Source organism: Larus michahellis, chromosome 8 (genome assembly GCF_964199755.1).
Source record: "Larus michahellis chromosome 8, bLarMic1.1, whole genome shotgun sequence".
In the NCBI taxonomy this organism is placed as follows: Eukaryota; Metazoa; Chordata; class Aves; order Charadriiformes; family Laridae; genus Larus; species Larus michahellis.
The window spans coordinates 8387048-8402861 of record NC_133903.1 but is presented as its reverse complement, the minus strand read 5'-3'; the positions used below and the strand labels follow the sequence as shown (position 1 = coordinate 8402861).

The 15814-nt window shown below is 61.2% G+C and overlaps 1 protein-coding gene across 1 annotated transcript; it reads left to right on the top strand.

Annotated features, from left to right (window-relative positions):
* The first annotated feature begins 595 nt into the window (after positions 1 to 595).
* HS3ST2 (heparan sulfate-glucosamine 3-sulfotransferase 2) lies at positions 596 to 15011 on the top strand. Its single transcript, XM_074598583.1, has 2 exons — positions 596 to 1188; positions 13690 to 15011. The coding sequence occupies exons 1-2, from the start codon at positions 701 to 703 to the stop codon at positions 14306 to 14308; spliced, it is 1107 nt and encodes a 368-aa protein (XP_074454684.1). The 5' UTR covers positions 596 to 700; the 3' UTR covers positions 14309 to 15011.
* The last annotated feature ends 803 nt before the right edge of the window (positions 15012 to 15814 follow it).

Here is a 15814-nt window from a genome sequence, read left to right as displayed (position 1 = left end):
TGCGGGCGCAGACGGGGATGTCCCCGGCCCCGCAACCGCTTCTCTGGCTAGTTGGCGACTCGCTGCGGGTTCGGAGCTGCCTGCAGGGCCGGGCGGGACAGCGGGCGCCTCCATCCCTGCCCTCCATCCCCAGCGGCACGGCGGAGCCCGGGGGATCGGCCGGGGCGGGGCTGGGCGGGATGCTCGCACTGGGGCCGCGCCCGGGCAGGGCTGGGCAGAGCCGGGCACCGCGGGGGAGCCCCGTGGCAGCCCCAGCCCGGCCGGGAGGGCTCGGTGCTGCAGGTACCGGCATCCCGGCCGGGCCCGGGGGAGGCTGCGGCCGCCGAGCGATCGCGGGGGCTCCGGGAGAAGCTGACGTCAGGCGGCCCCTTAAATAGCAGCGCAGCCGCCTCTGCCCCGGCACTTCCCGCGGAGGCGAGAGCCGGAGCCGCCGCCGTCCGAGCCGCACCGAGCCGAGCCGAGCCGCGCCCGCCGGGGATGGGAGCCGCGGCGGCGGGGCCGCGGGCGCGCAGGGGCCGGGGCGGCGGGCGCAGCCCCCCGGGGCGGCCCGGCCGCGCCGCCGCGTAGCCGCGGGACATGCCGGAGCGACCGCGCAGGGTGCGGGGCGCCGCCGCCTCGGGGCCCCGGGGGCAGCGGCGGGCCCCGCCGAGCCGCGCCGGACCGGGCCGCGCCATGCCCGGCGGCGCGGCCCCATGGAGCCATGGCGCATAGGGCGCCGAGCGGGCGGGCCCCGGCTGCGGCTCCGGCTCCGTCCCGGCGGCTGGCGCGGAGGGTCCTCGTCCTCTTCACGCTGTCGCTCTCCTGCTCCTACCTCTGCTACAGCCTCCTCTGCTGCTGCGGCGGCCCCGCCGCGCCCCGCGCCCGCTGCCCGCCCGCCCGCAGCGCCGCCGCCGCCAAGAAACTTCTGCAGAAGTCGCGGCCGTGCGGGCGGCCGCCCCCCGCCGAGCCCCCGGGCGGCGCCGCGCCAGCCCGCCGCCCGCGGGAGCCCCCCGCCCCGCCGGCCGGTAGCCCCCCGGGGCCGGCCCGCCCGGGAGCCAAGCGGCTGCCGCAGGCCATCGTGGTGGGCGTCAAGAAGGGCGGCACCCGCGCCGTGCTGGAGTTCATCCGGGTGCACCCCGACGTGCGAGCCCTGGGCACCGAGCCCCACTTCTTCGACAGGAACTACGACCGCGGGCTGGAGTGGTACAGGTGAGGGCGGCGCTGCGGGACCGGCCCCCGCACGCCCGGGCAGCCCCCGCCTTGCCCGGGCGCCCCCTGCCCTGCCCGGCCGGCGGGACCGCGATCACCCCCGACCGGTCCCCACCGCCTTCTCCCCTCCCGGCGCTCTCGGGGGCGGACTCGGGTCCCGGGTCCGCTCCCGCTGTCGCGGCGGCCGCCGCCACGTCCCTCGGCGCACCGGCGGGGCGGGAGCCGGCGCTCCGGTCCGCACGGGCGGGCGGCCGTGGGACGCCGGCGGAGCCTGTCGCCCGGCCGCACTCGGGGAGTTTTCCCTCCTCCTCCTCCCGCAGTGCCCAGCGGGGTGGGGGCCGGGCCGGCTCCGGGCAGGGCAGCCGTGCCCCAGCCCTGCGCGGCTCGTCCCCCCCCGGCCGCGGGAAATGGCTGCTGGAGCCACGGCAGCGCGGCGGCTGCAACGGCCCGAGCCCCAGCCCCGCCGGGAACAGGAGCCGGGACAATAACAGGTTTCCCATCCCGTCTGAGAAAACACTCGCCTGCGTGAAGGGGCCTCCAAAACACGAGTAAATGACCAGCCCACGGGACGGCGTGGCTACCCTCCCTGCAGCCCCACTCAGTGTGCCTCAGCACCCTTCTGCCATCGCCTTTTATCTCTGGCTGTGTGAGAGGGACAGTCCCTGTCCTCCGCCGTCTTGTCTCTCTGAACTCAGATAGGTGTGGGTCTATCTGAGATCTCTAATAATTTGCAGAGAACAGTGAATGCATCTCCAGCAGGAGATGGTGGGATTTAAATTTCAGTAAAGGCTTTTGTGAGGAGCTCTGGGGTGCTCGCAGAGAGGCAGAGTACTGCGTGTGAGCAGGTCACAGCACCTGTGGGCTCATCCTCTGTCCATAGGTTCATCCCCCACCTGTGGTCCTGCACGTGGTGCTGCAGGCAGTTCACACCCCGATCCCCACAGCGTCCGACCCAGTTGTTAGTGGAGTGCTGCAGGGGCCCTGAGCTGCTCTGGGGCAGGGACATGGAGCTTGTGCTCGGCATTAGCCTCGGGAGGCAGAGGAGGGCTCGGTCCAGTCCCGGGTGCCTGCGAGCTCGAGCAGAGAGAAGGATGTCTGGTGCAGTCAGTGTGTCGAAGCATTTTGAGTGGTGTGAGGCAGCACACGGGGCCATGCACCAAGCTTGCTTTGCCCCTCCGTCTTGACAGCAGTTTCTCAGCAGTTGTCCCCTGTTCCAGAGCAGGGCAAGCACGTCGGCTGCCAAGCAGGTCGGGAGGCACCATGACATGGTGCTCACTTCCAGCTCTGCTGGGGTCCTGGTTTGTCTCCTTGCTGGGCAGACATGAGTCATTCCTGTGGCGTGAGGATGCTGGTTTCTGACCTTTGGAGAACAGATGTAGCAGTGTCCTTTGCCTGCTCTCACCCCTCAGCAGGTCTGTCCTACCCCAAATGCTTCCTCCCCTGACGTCAGACACTGTCACCCATCCTGCATCGCCTAAAAGCAGACAGCTGGGAGCAGCCCTGCAATACAGGCATGTAAGGACAGGAGCAGCAGTGGTTTGATAAAGGGCATCCAGAGTAGCAGGCGGGTGATGGAGCAGGGCACAGGTCCTGGCTGAGCCCCTCTCACAGAGGGGAGCTGTGCGTGGTCAGGGCCTGGCTGGGAAGCGCCACCCCAGTCCTGAGCTGGGGTTCCCCCACGCAGTCCTTGGCCCTGGGAGATCTCCGGGCTCTTGTGCTTCCTCTGCACAGGGCCACTGCGGAGAGCCCAGGGCTGGGAGCCCCGCAGGCAGTGCAGGACTGAACCTCATGGTGCTGCTCCTGCAGAAGTGCTCCTGGCTCCTCGCAGGAAACCCAGGGCTGCAGAGCCCAGCCAGGGCAGCGCTTACCAGTGCCTGGTCCAAAGGGAAGGGGCTGGGTGCTGGGACAGACCCTGCCTGGGGCATGTAAGGGCACCTGTGGGCACCCCATGTGGTGCTGGTCCAGGAGGTGGGAGCTGGGTCCCACTCCCACACACACTTCAGCACCAAGGGGCTGTGGCAGTGAGCATGGAGCATCCAACCTCCTCCCTTGAGCCATGGTTCAACCTGGAATCCTCCATGTGAAGGGACTCCTCCATGACTGGGAGGGATGCAGCCTGTGACAGTGCATGGCAGTGGTGACAGGCAGCTGCCGAGTGAGGCAGGGGCAGCGATGGGAGCGCGGCCGGGTGAGCAGCATGCTGCCTGGGGCCTGGCTTTGTGTCTGGATCGATGGAGAGATCACGCCGGAGCAGCGGAGGCTCCAAATTAGTTCAGCTAAAACAATTAAATGACACTTCCCTGGTTTTATTACTTTTTTTTTTTAACCTCACAAATGTGCCAGAACTTAAGCACAGAGGCTGCTAATGTATAAAACGTGGAATTGATTTTCCTCCTTGCAAGTGGAGCAATTAAATGTGGAGCAGGTCTAACCCGCAGCGCGATGAGCTCTTGTCGCTATGCCAAGAGGCCCGGGAGCAGGAGAGCAGGGTCCTGCCGACGGCCGTGTCCCAGGGAATGGCAGAGCTGACACCAGGAACCGCTGGCTGGGAAAGGCTGCCCCACTGGGACCCCCAGGGCCGAGAGGCTGCTCCTGGCCAGAGCTGGAGTCTGTCCCCAACTGCCAGCCAGGGAGAGGTGATGCTCCCATGCTTGGGGATCACTGTGGTGTGGTGGGGTCTCTGCAGGTAGCCTTGAGCACAGATCCCTTGGAAAGGCAAAGACTTTCCCCATCATGACCAGAGACTTCGCCTTCCCTGGCTGCTGCGACAGCCGAGCACCCAGTCCAGCTCCATCCTTCCCATTTTGTGCCCCAGTGGGGAGCCGAGCAGAGGGGCCAAGTAGGTCTTCAACATGGTTGAGAACAGCGTGAGATCTGAGCCCCTGTGATGCTCTGAAAACATCAGCTCCTGGTTTTACGCATTTTCCCCTGCCCTGGAGTTGGTCTGACGCGGAGGTGGCAGAACCAGCGGGAGGGGACATCTCCTGATCCGCCTGTCCTTGCCGGCTCCAAATGTCGTGCTTGCTCACAGCTGCTGTTCTCATGGTGCCTCCTGTCTTAGCTCCTGCCATTGCCCGGAGCAGCCTTGGCTCCCTCCGCTCTGGGAGATGGCACGCCGGGCACAGCCAGACCCCTCCGCTTCCCCCCGTGCCAGGAGCCCACCGACTTCAGCCCCAAAACACCCGTGCCGTTTCCAGTTCCCATCAGCCTCTAATCCACCTCATTAGCTACAGATACACTACAGGAAAGGTATTTTTAGCAAGATCTGTTTTAAGACAACTGAAACCAAACAGCCAGCTACTGGGGAATATCGATTCATTACCAATCCTGGACTAAATGTTCAATACAGAGCTTTTTCCTGCTGCAGGTAGTGTGTGCCAATAACCTTCAATATTTTCCAGAACACAGGGAAGATGGTGTTGTTTAATTTGCAGCTATCTTTGAGCAGTGACTGTAATTACAGCATCTTGGGGTGCAGTTTTCCTCCTTAGGATTCCCAGGTAACCCTCTAGGATACTCCAGCGTTATTTTCAGAGAGAGGGGCTTTTCCTGGCAGATTTGGCTGCAGGCTGAGCTCGGCTTCTGCCTGGCAGGCTCCGCTGCACCTCTGTCTGCAGGAGCCGAGCCAGGAGACAGGCGCTGGCACAGGGGAGAGCCCCATTTGGCTCCCACACGGATCCATCTGCCTGAATCCTGGCCCAGGGATGGCCCTTGGGCCAAGCTCGGGCTTCCCCACGTGCCGGTGCGACAGGTCCCTGGGGGCACCCCCACTGCTGGGGCTTTGCCCAGCGTTGCCTTTGGTTTTGGGGTGCTCCTAGGGCTGTGGCAGCAGAAGGGGCACTGCCGGCCTCTGAGCGGTGGGCACTGTGGCTGCCCCGGGAGAGCAGACCCCGCCAGGCCGGGAGCATCGCTGCACCGTCCTCGCATCCCTGTGCCTGCGGGAGGGAGAGGAGGGAGCGGGCAAACCGGGCTCCTGCACTCCGCCTCACTAATTGCTCTCCGCTAATGGCCAGGTTGGCTCACACACAAATGGGAGCCCATTATGCTTTGCCCAACGACACGGACTGTTTTGTGGGCTTGACTGACAGTGCATTTTGCTAAAGTTAATTAGTAAGAAGAGAGGAAGGCAGCAAGCTTCAAGGATGCTTTGAAATTTCCTTGACTTCAGAGAGTGCCCGGGCTCTGAGGAACGGGTACGAAACCTCCGGCAGAGACTTTTGTGTGAGGAGCTGCCCTGAAGGCAGCATGTTCCCTGGTCACTGCCTTGCCCACATCTGCCTGTGGGCTGTGGTCCTGCCCCTGCGCTCCTCTGGGTGGGCTCGGGCGCTGCGGAGCCCCTTGCTCAGGCCCCAGGAGGGCTTCCCCGGCTAAGGTGCTGGGAGAAACACAGGGAGGTACATCCACGCAGGGTGCCAGGCCTTCAATATTAATGATGCGTGTTCTTGCTCTGTCTTCCACGACCTTTTTTGTAAACGCGGCAATTTGTTGTAACCTTGGCTTTGGTAGCAAGAAATCCAGCTCATAAGCTGGCATGGCTGTGGGCACGGATGCTTCATGAAACTGAAAAGTGAAGGATGCTGGTCCCTGGTGACCTTGGGTGTCCATCGAGGTGCTGTCTATGGTTTCTGCCACATGATGTGTGCTCCGGGATTGGCTGGGGCTGGTGTGTCCGCTAATTGCTGCCACTGGGCTGGGAGCAGGGACCAGAGCAGGCTCCTGGGGCAGGTGGTGCCCGAGACCCTCTATCAGGACAGCAGCCACCCAGGCATGGGGCCATCAGCACCCGGCATTTGCGTCTGGAGACGGGTGTCTGCAGCCCTGGATCCTCTGCATGATGACTGTGTCATGTCTGCATCCCTGGCAGCTGATGCGTTAGATGTGACTGGAGTCACCCGTTCTCAGCGCTGGCGTGTGACGTGGGGTCGGTGGGACACGCTGCTGGGCGGTGTGGTTTGTTGGTGGTGCCAGCACATTGTCCCATCCCTTTGCTCGCACCTGAGCACTGAAAGATCACCCAGTGGGCAACATATCTCTGACACCAGGTTTTAATTAGGGCATCACTGCAGCAGCTGGGGCATAGTATGTGATTTTTTTTTTTAAAGGAATATTCATTTTTTAAAGTGTCCCTTGTGGAAGGAGTTGCCCTGGAAATGGGAGAAGGGGAGACCCCAGCCTTTCTCCATGAGCCGCAGGGTCTCACCCAGTGGCTGGGCTCACGCTGGGCTGGAGTGTGTGGGCTTGCTGGGGGGCTGTCTGCCCCGACCCAGCGGCAGCGGGAGGGATGGTGAGCTGAGGTCCACAAGCACTGCGCTGGGAAGCCCTCACCTCCTGCTGCTTCCTGGCCTCGGACTTTGTCAGACCCTCAGTCGGTGCTGGCCAGTTATTTAGGAAGGTGGGAGTTACACATCCGCTGGTGTGCATGAAGGGCGTTGGCAGCATGCCCTTTGGAAAAGATTTTGTTGACTTAAAGGACACTGCAAATCTCTGGAGCATTTAAATGATTAAAAATGAATCAGCAACAAAGTTAATTACTGTGTTCACACTGCTTTTATGCATTGAAATGTCCCTCATTAGCTGCCTGTGAGCACTGGTGTAAATTCTTTGAACATAAACATTTATTAAAGGCAGCGGATCCATCATTAAATCTGAGGCTGCCTTAGTGCGGGGCGGTGGCAGCGGGGACGCGGGGCCAGGCCGGCCACGGTCGTTTGGGGTGGCATTTTGTCGGGATGGACGTGCTGCATCCCTCTTGAACTGTGTGGGTTTGGAGGATGCAGCGAGTGCCCCCTGCTCCCGAGCCAGTCCCCTCCCCAACCCTGTTATTGTCGTGCCACAAGCCTTAGCGGGGCAGGGGAGGGGATGCGGCAGCGCTGGGGGATTCCTGTTTGCTCCGTGATCCCCTCGCAGTGGTCTTTCACTGCGAAGCACCAGCTGTGCATCCCTCAGCCGGGGTGTCCCTGTGTCCTAGACGTCCGCTGCAATGTCACTCAGCCGGGGAGAGTTTTTTTATCTTCCTCACACCTCGGTTTCTCGCGTGCTTGACCCAGTTTTGCTTAAACCTCTGAGTGGCTTTGCTTGAGCTTTCATCTACTGACACCGTCCGCAGTCCCGCTGAGCCAGGCGAGAGCCGGTGGTGGCTGTTGGCTCCGTGCACCCATGGCACGGCACAGGAGCCTGGGGCTGGGTGCTGACTCCCGTGCGGCAGCCGCTTCCACTCTTCCATTCCCGGTGGGATTCTGCCCGTGCCTTCCCCTGCTCCAGCTGGGACAGCGTGGCGGGCAGCCCTCTGGCACAGCTCCGGCCGGGGTGTGGGGGGGCGAGGGGCAGGCTGTGGTGTGGGGAGGGGACCTGCCGCCGGGTCAGGGTGGAGCGGTCCCACAGGACCATCCCAGTGCCAGTCGGTGCTCTTGGAAGAGTTTCTGTGCTCGTCTCCAACACGTCAAGCTGCAGCTGGAGACGCGCTCGCAGACCACCCTTCTCCCAGCTCCCCGCTGCCACACGGGACAGGGACCCTCGCCGCTGCCGACCACCCTGTGAGCCCCAGCCGGTCTGGCCCCACCAGGAGGGTGGCGAGTGGGTGCTCAGTTGCATTGGAGTATTTTGGCTCCCAGGCTGGGGGGTCCCCTCTCCCTGCCTGCGCACGGGCAGCGTCCCCGCATGCAGCCGCTGAGCCTGCGACGTCAGCTGGAAGAGGGAAAGCGCACAACCCTCGTCACAAGAGCCAGCGCTTGGGGTTCTTTGCCAAATTAAACAGTTTGTTTTCATGCCGACGAGCGGATGGAGTCCAGGATTACGCAGACGTCAGTCGCTAGCCTCTGAGGAGAGCCTGGGAAGCACCCGCCGCGTCCTCGCACACAGCCAGCTGCAGCAGGCAAATATTTACCCGGGAGCTGCCCCGCTCTCCTCCGCACTCCGCAGGCTGGATGGAGGGGCCAGCGCTGTTAATGGGATTGTCGGATGGGCGCTTTCCCCACGCACGCTTATCTACAGTATCTCAATCGTCTGATGAATTTTTGTACAAATTCCTCCCTGGGAGAGTGTTTCACGCATGTTCGACATCAAAGCGGCGCAGCCAGCGAGGGAGCGCATGTTTCTTTAATGTGGGAGTGTTGTAGGGGCCACGGGGTGCCCAAAGGCAGATTATAAGAAAATTAATAATTCAGGTCTAGGAAAGGTGCTGGTGAGCATTTAACTCCTTCAGGGCGAGGTGCTGCCTTCGCAGCCAGGGTCCAGCTTTCTGCTGCTGCCGCCCCACAGCCATGGGGCCGTGGGGGCTGCCCAAGGACATGCCGGCTCCCAGGCGCTGTGGGGCACAGCGATGCCAGCTCGGCCACGTCGGAGGACAGCAGCTCTCCTGGGTCCGTGCCAGCGTCTGGATGTACCCCACGTGTCTCCCCGCTCCAGTAACGTGGGCAAACGCAACCTCTAAATCTGCAGGTTGGAAGGGAGCGTTAATGCCCGTGTCAAATGGCACTGAAGGGCTTGAAGAATTGAGTAACCGTGATGAAAATAATGTCTAATTCAAGAGGAATTAGTGCTGTCCCTCCAGCCGGAGTAATGCGTTGAGCAGGGGATTTGGCTGGGGCCGGGGCCAAGCCCCACTCCCCCCAGTATGCCCAGCGGGTCCCAGCCCCGGGGGAGTGTTTGCAGGGGCACCGTCGAGCACAGGTGCCTGCAGCCCCCGACTGATGGGCTGTGCTGGGGGGAGCTGTGATGCCCCAAAAACTAAATGCCTGTGATGGTCAGTGTGTTGGCTGCCTTGGCAAAATGAAAAGCAAACAAAATGAAAAGCCTGTGGCTGCTGAACGGCGTCTGCAGGGAACGAGGTGCAAGCTGCATCCCACCGCTGCTGCTGGAAGAGCTTCCAACACTTCCCGCGAGGTTTGTCCCTCCCTGGGGACCCCTCCTGCGCCTCTCGGGGCCGTGTCTGCGGTATTGCAGCTGTGGGTGGGTATGGCAGTGGGGTGGGCAGCGGCTCTCACCTGGGCAGGGAGCCTGAGCTGGGGCAAAGCACAGCATCCTCCACAGAGAGCAGCAGGGCTGGGGCAGCGCTGGGCATGTCCCTGACCCTCCCGTGTGGTTTTTTCTCTCCCAGGCAGTCGGAGAGAGCCGGGCTGAGGCCGGGGAGAGGCTGCTCTGCTCTCCAGCCCACAGCACTGCTGCAAGCCCAGAGCTTTCTCCACTACATCCCTAATGATTTCTGTGCAGAGCCGCCCTGGTATTCACTGAGCATCAGCGTTTTTTGACCTCCTCCATTTCTGCCGCATCACAGATTCCCATCTCCAGGGCACAGTGTTGGTGGACCACTGCCGGATGGAGAAAGCCTGGGGGTTTCTCCAGCCCGGCTGTGCTGATGGGGACAGCTTTGGCAGCGGCTGGTGTGACACCAGTATCGGCAGCTCTGTCACTCTGTGGAGGAAGCTGGAGGGCTGGGGCCGAGGGAAGCGGCCTCGTGCTGCCCTCCCAGACCACCAAAGCCACCCCCCGCACCTCCTGCGACAGAGGTGACCACCCAACTCCACTGTCACGGAGGGACCCGTTATCTAGCGGGGTCGTGATGACGGCCGCACTGTCCCCTCCCAGCAGCACCCTCCTCATCCTGGGCGCTGGAGGAGGTGGCCGTTGACCATCCCTCAGCACCCAGCAACTCTCCCAAGAACAGCAGGTTGGTGTCACCCAACAAGTGCTCCAGCCATCCCTCCCCGCCGGTGTTGCCGATACGTCACCATCACTGTGCTGGCATCAGTGTGGGCATGGCCTGGCAGCGGCTCACTCAGTGCGTGCCGGGAGCTGGTGCCAAGGCTGGCTGGGGATCTTTAGCAAGTCACAAGCGCCCAGGACGGGTCCCCGAAGCAGCAGGAGCGTCTCCTGGCTAAGTCCTGGCCACGCGGCGCCGCAAGCCGGCTACCGAGAGCCTTCACACCTAAACACGCGAGTCTGGGGCTTAAAACTATGTGACATGCTATTTGTATGCAAATAACTCTGTGAATGCAGAAGTCCAAAAATATCATTTTGAAGTCAACTGTAATTAAGTTTGCAATGCATTTCCCCGCTCTTGCAGCTCTGGGGATCCCACCGTTAGCTTAAAGATGAATGCCTGGATGACATTTCTCCCCCTTGCATGGTTTCACTGGTGATTTATTTATCTATTCGGGTTGTGTTTTGTTGTCTCAGCAGTCTCTGTTGTTCAGGAGCAGCAAACACTGGGAGTCCATTTAAAAAACAACAACTCTTGTCTCATTTCAGTAATTTACTGTGCAGAGATTTTGTGTTTCTCATAATGGATTAGAACCTGTAATTTCATTTTTTGAATACATGGACCTAATAGCTCACGTAATGAAAGTCTAACAAGCCTGAAGATGAGCCATTAATGAAACAGCAGTTTTATGGTTCTCCACCAATATATTGTAATAGTGAATCACTTATAAAGCTGTCCCGCGCTGATTTATGATGAAACTTGTTTGTGATACAGAGATACAGCCCTGATGCCTGCCGTTAAATTAGCATTTCCTGACAGTCATTAAACAATGGGAATCGTAATCTGGATTTATGGGGTTTGAAGCGGAGCAGTGGGAAAGGCCAATTAAGCCATGTCCGTCCTCAGGTACCTCCGTAAAACATCCCTGTTAATTTATGCTAGCTGATTAGTGTGTTCTCTTTCAAGTGAGGAAACTGGTCAAGAGGGCGCGTGGCTGGCTGCCAGGCTGCCCCAGGACAGGCAGCCCCTCTCCCCTCACCGAAGGGGCAGTGGCCCGGCAGCTCAGGAGCGACGCAGGGCATGGGGACCATGGCCCTGTGCCAGCGCTGGGGGGAGTGAGGCCAGCCTCAGCCATCATCTCCTGTAGCTCCCCAGCAGCCTGGCACAGACCTCTGGGCACGTCTCTTTAGTATCTCTCCACAGGATTCTTCCAGCTGCTCATCTGGTCCCCGTGGACCACAGTCTCTTCTTGTCCACACGTCACCTTCACAGGGAGTGTCCCGGCTCTACCGGGGACCCGCCACCCTTGACAAGCTGCTGCCCTCCGCGATGCACCGGGTCTTCCCTCATGGTCCTCTTGTCACACGGGATGTTGTGGGCTTCTGTTGTATCTCCTCCATTTAGGTCTTCCTTCAGGTTTCTCTCTACAGAACAAGCCCCAAAGCTGGTGGCTGTGGACCTTGTTTTAGGGACCCTGCAGTGACTGCTGCTTTCCCTGGAGGTGTGTGGTGTCGGTCCCCGGGCTGATGCAGCTCTCGGAAACACCCGTGTTGCAGCATGGCCGTGGTGCCTGTGCGGGGTTTAGCCCATGAATAAATCAGTGCTGCGCTCTCACCAGCTGAATTGCTGCAGACAGGGTTGCTGATGTTTGCGTTCCCGGACTGCTTCTGTCCCGGGGCCTCGCTGGGTTGCCGAGACATCCGTAGCTCCCAGTCTGTTAACGTGACGTACCAGCTCCTCCCCAGCCTCCTTCCCTGGTCCCCTGGCAGGGGTGAGCACCCTCTGCAGACCCCGTCTGGGGGATGTGTTGTGGGGGAGCGGGGGGCTCACGAGGAGCCCCACCAGCTGAGTTAACGACACACGTGCTCGCACAGCGGCTGCAGTGGTGCTGCCAGGGTGCGGATGCGGCTGGAGGGCAGCATCCTCGCTGCCCAGTCCCCGGCACCACAAGGTGTTTGCTGTGCACTGAAGAACCTCCATGGGTCCATGAGGGGAGCGAGCCGGCTGAGCTTGCCCCTTCCTCTTGGAAGAGCCCTTCTGTGCCCCTGGAGAGGTGCAGCAGGAGGGGACTGAGGCGGGGGCACCCCTCCTGCTCCCTGGGGTCCCTGTGGCCAGGTGGCCCATGGGGTCTTGGGCAGCCAGTGTGCTGCTCAGTGCCAGGCACGTGTGGGCACCTTGCGTTAAACAAGCGGGCTCCGTTCTTAAAAAAAAAAGCACACCTGGGGACACTTTTCACACATCCCCATGAAACTCTCCCCAGGCAGCACCTGACGGTGCCTCTCAGCCTGTGTTCTGCTGCACAGCTGAATCCAAGTCAGTGAGTTTATGAACACGAGACAACAACTTGCACCGCAAAGTGGAAAAAGGCACAGATGCTTCTGAGCAATGAGTGTAATTGGAATAGAAGGTGCCCCTCCAGCCTGCACCTCTCCCCAAGGGGCTGCGGAAGGAGGGCGATGGCACCGAGGTAGGCATACAACTCGCTGCCGAAGGCTCCTGCGTGCCCGGAGCTGTCGTGGCAGCAGCTCCCTGCCTGCTCCCTGCCCGCTCCAGCCAGGGGACCCGCGGCGCCACGAATCTGATTGCGATGGATTTGATAGTTTACTCTAGTAATACAAGACCAATTTATAAATCTTTCCATCCCATTAGTTTTTATTTGATTTGGATGTTCACATGTCAAAGCAAATGATTTAATTAGTGCTAAGCTGGGCTGGAGGGAGGTTACATTTTCCCCTGGTCTGGTGCTCCCTCCCTGAGCTTGCAGCCCGGCTCCCTGTGCCAGAAACAGACGGGTGTACGCAGGACGCCATCTCGGAGCCTGATCAAGCCCTGGTGGGGTGGGTGATATCCTTGTGGATATGAGCCCTGTGTCTCTGGGCAGCCCCTCACTCCCAGCTCCCGCTGGAGGAGCAGCACAGCACCCAGGGGTGCAGCCGTCACTCCCCACAGCTTTTTGTGGCGGTGGCATCTCACAGCCGCCACGCTCCTGCATCCCAGTGCCAGCAGCCTTTTCCATCCCTGGGCACAAGGGTTGCGTGCCAGCAGCACTGATTTCCTGCCTGCCTCCGGGATAAAGGCAGAAGGACGAGGGAGCTGCCCTCTCGCCGGGTACCGGAGGCTGGCACGCTCCGGGGCTGGCACCCTCCTCTGCCCTGGCACGGTGCTCACTGCACTGGCAGCACAGGGTGCGTGGGAGCCCGGGTGTGCCGTAATGCAATTGAGGAGGAGAGATGCCGTGTAATTGCAGTAATTCCGGAAGGAACCGCTGTAATTTCTTCTGCAAATGGCAGCTGGTGTAGGAATAGGGGATGAAAGGCTGAGCTCCGGCAGAAACTATCTGCTGGGTAACGCGTCTGTGCCAGGGACTGGGGCGGGTGGCAGGACCCGCTCCCCTTCCCGGCTGCAGGCTGAGCTCAGGCGCTTTCCTTACACTGATAACGATTTTACTGCTGATGGGAACAAAGCAGCCCCAGCTGCCACGCAGCCCTGAGTTTCCCGATAGTCTGGCTGTGCCCTTGCCCTCCCTCCTGCCTGGCTCTGCCCTCCCCGGGAGCCGAGCATCTCTGCTTGCTGCTGTGCCAACAGGGCTGCCAGTGCCCCCGTCCTCTGCACAGGTGTCCCCTGGGGCTGGGACGACAGCCATGGCCGGGGGCCCTCTGCAGCACTGCAGAACTGTGCCTGCCTTGTCCTGCCTTGTCCTGCTGGGAGGGGACACCCCACCAGCCCCATGCTGCAGAAACCACCTCCCGGTGCTGCACCTGGCCTGGCTCCTTCCTCACCATCACCTTCTGCTTCGCTTGCAGGAGCCTGATGCCGCGAACTCTCGACAGCCAGATCACAGTGGAGAAGACCCCCAGCTACTTTGTCACCAAGGAGGCACCACGGCGGATCTTCAACATGTCCCGGGACACAAAGCTGATCGTGGTGGTGAGGAACCCGGTCACCCGGGCCATCTCGGACTACACGCAGACGCTCTCCAAGAAGCCAGACATCCCCACCTTCGAGGGGCTGTCCTTCCGCAACCGCAGCCTGGGGCTGGTGGACACGTCCTGGAATGCCATCCGCATTGGGATGTACGCCGTGCACCTGGAGAGCTGGCTCCAGTACTTCCCCCTCTCCCAGATCCACTTTGTCAGCGGGGAAAAGCTGATCACGGACCCAGCCGGGGAGATGGGCAAAGTCCAGGACTTCCTGGGCATCAAACGGGTTATCACGGACAAGCACTTCTACTTCAACAAGACAAAAGGCTTTCCTTGCCTGAAAAAGTCGGAGAGCAGCGGCTTGCCTCGCTGCCTGGGCAAGTCCAAAGGCAGGACTCACGTACAGATAGACCCTGAGGTGATCGAGCAGCTTCGGGACTTTTATAGACCTTATAATATCAAATTCTATGAAACAGTTGGGCAAGACTTCAGGTGGGAATAAGTGTCCGGGAGCAGAGCTGCAGTGACGTGAGGCTGCAGTCTTCCATGAGGGGGCCCAGGGGGGCTGGAGCCAAGACCCCCCGGCCCAGCTTGTCCTGCCCAGAATCCATGAGCAGAGGCAGGCGAGGGGCTTCCCTGGCCCTTGGGAAGCCACAATGCTCCAGGGCGAGCCAAGACAGGGGGAACACACAGAGTCCCGCCGCAGCCACTGAAGGATGAGTGCCCAGCAGGCACTGCCCGTCCCAGCAGGTCAGCAGTGCCGTGGCTTGCTCCATGGGGTCCCATTTGCTTTTACTGCCACATGGACACCAGGGCCACGGTGATGGCCCCGTCCTGCAGCCTATGTGCAGGCTGCTCCAAGGCACATCCCTCCTCTGTGTCTCAGAGCAAACGGGCGCTCCCGGACGCCCCCAACCGTGGGCAGTGGCCTTGGGGCTGCCCCCGTGGGGCCACGTCCCACCGCGGTGCTGGGGCAGGCAGAGCTCCGGCCGCTCCGCTTTGCCTTTCGTCACTTAAGCGCAGTGTGTAACCACGAGGACAGTGAGATGTATCTGCTTGAAAAAGAAGTCTATGAAAAATGTTGTACCGATATTTTGTCCTGTGAATAAAGCACAGAATCCTGCTGTTACGGGTACTTTAGTGGCACTAGTTTCCTTGTTCAGCATGTGATCCCTTTGTGTAAATAAAAGCGGCTACCACCGGTCCGTATGCATGGGCTTTTCTTAGGGCGAGGCTGGGCGGCCCTAAGTGCTGCCAGGGGCCGTGCAAAGCCCCACTGCGCCCGTGGGTCTGGCGAGGTGGCGGGCACAGGGCTCGGGCAGGACAGCGGATCAGCCCCGCACCGTGAGGAGGGGACCCGTGGCACAGCCCTTCACAGGGGTGACGGCACCACTCGGGAGTGCCGGAGAACCCCAAAGTTAATGCTGCCTCCTGCCAGGTGCGAGGAGGAGGACAGACTGCATTAGGTGCACACAGCAGTAATTTATGGTTGAACTTAATGGGCTGTTCTGTAGGAGCCCACAATTACACTGAAATGTCAAGTGCTGCCCCCCACCCCGGCCCATGCACACCTCCCATTCCATTAGTCACAGCTGTCCTTTGATTTACATCCCCGGCGGCTGCAGCCAGCTCAGGTGGAGGTGCTGCACCATGGACCGGCAGGGACAAGCAGGGACAGGGAGCCTGGACTTTCACCCTCCCCTCCTGCCCTGCCTCAGCTGCACAAAGCTGAGCAGCCACTGCGGCACCCGCAGCCGCGCATTGGGGATGTGCCTCGAGGTGCCCGTGCCCCCGGCAGCTCCCGCGCCATTTCACCCAGGCACAACATGGCCGTGCCGGCTGGGAGCTGGGAGTTCCTGCACCTTCTCCAAGCAGGGCTGGAGCAGAGACCCCCGCACCTGCACACCAGCCCTGGTCCCTGCAGGATGGTCCCTGGTCCTGACCCTTAGCACCAGCCCACCCGCTGGTCTCTGAACCCAGCCAGTCCTTGCGGCACTGCGGTGTCCGG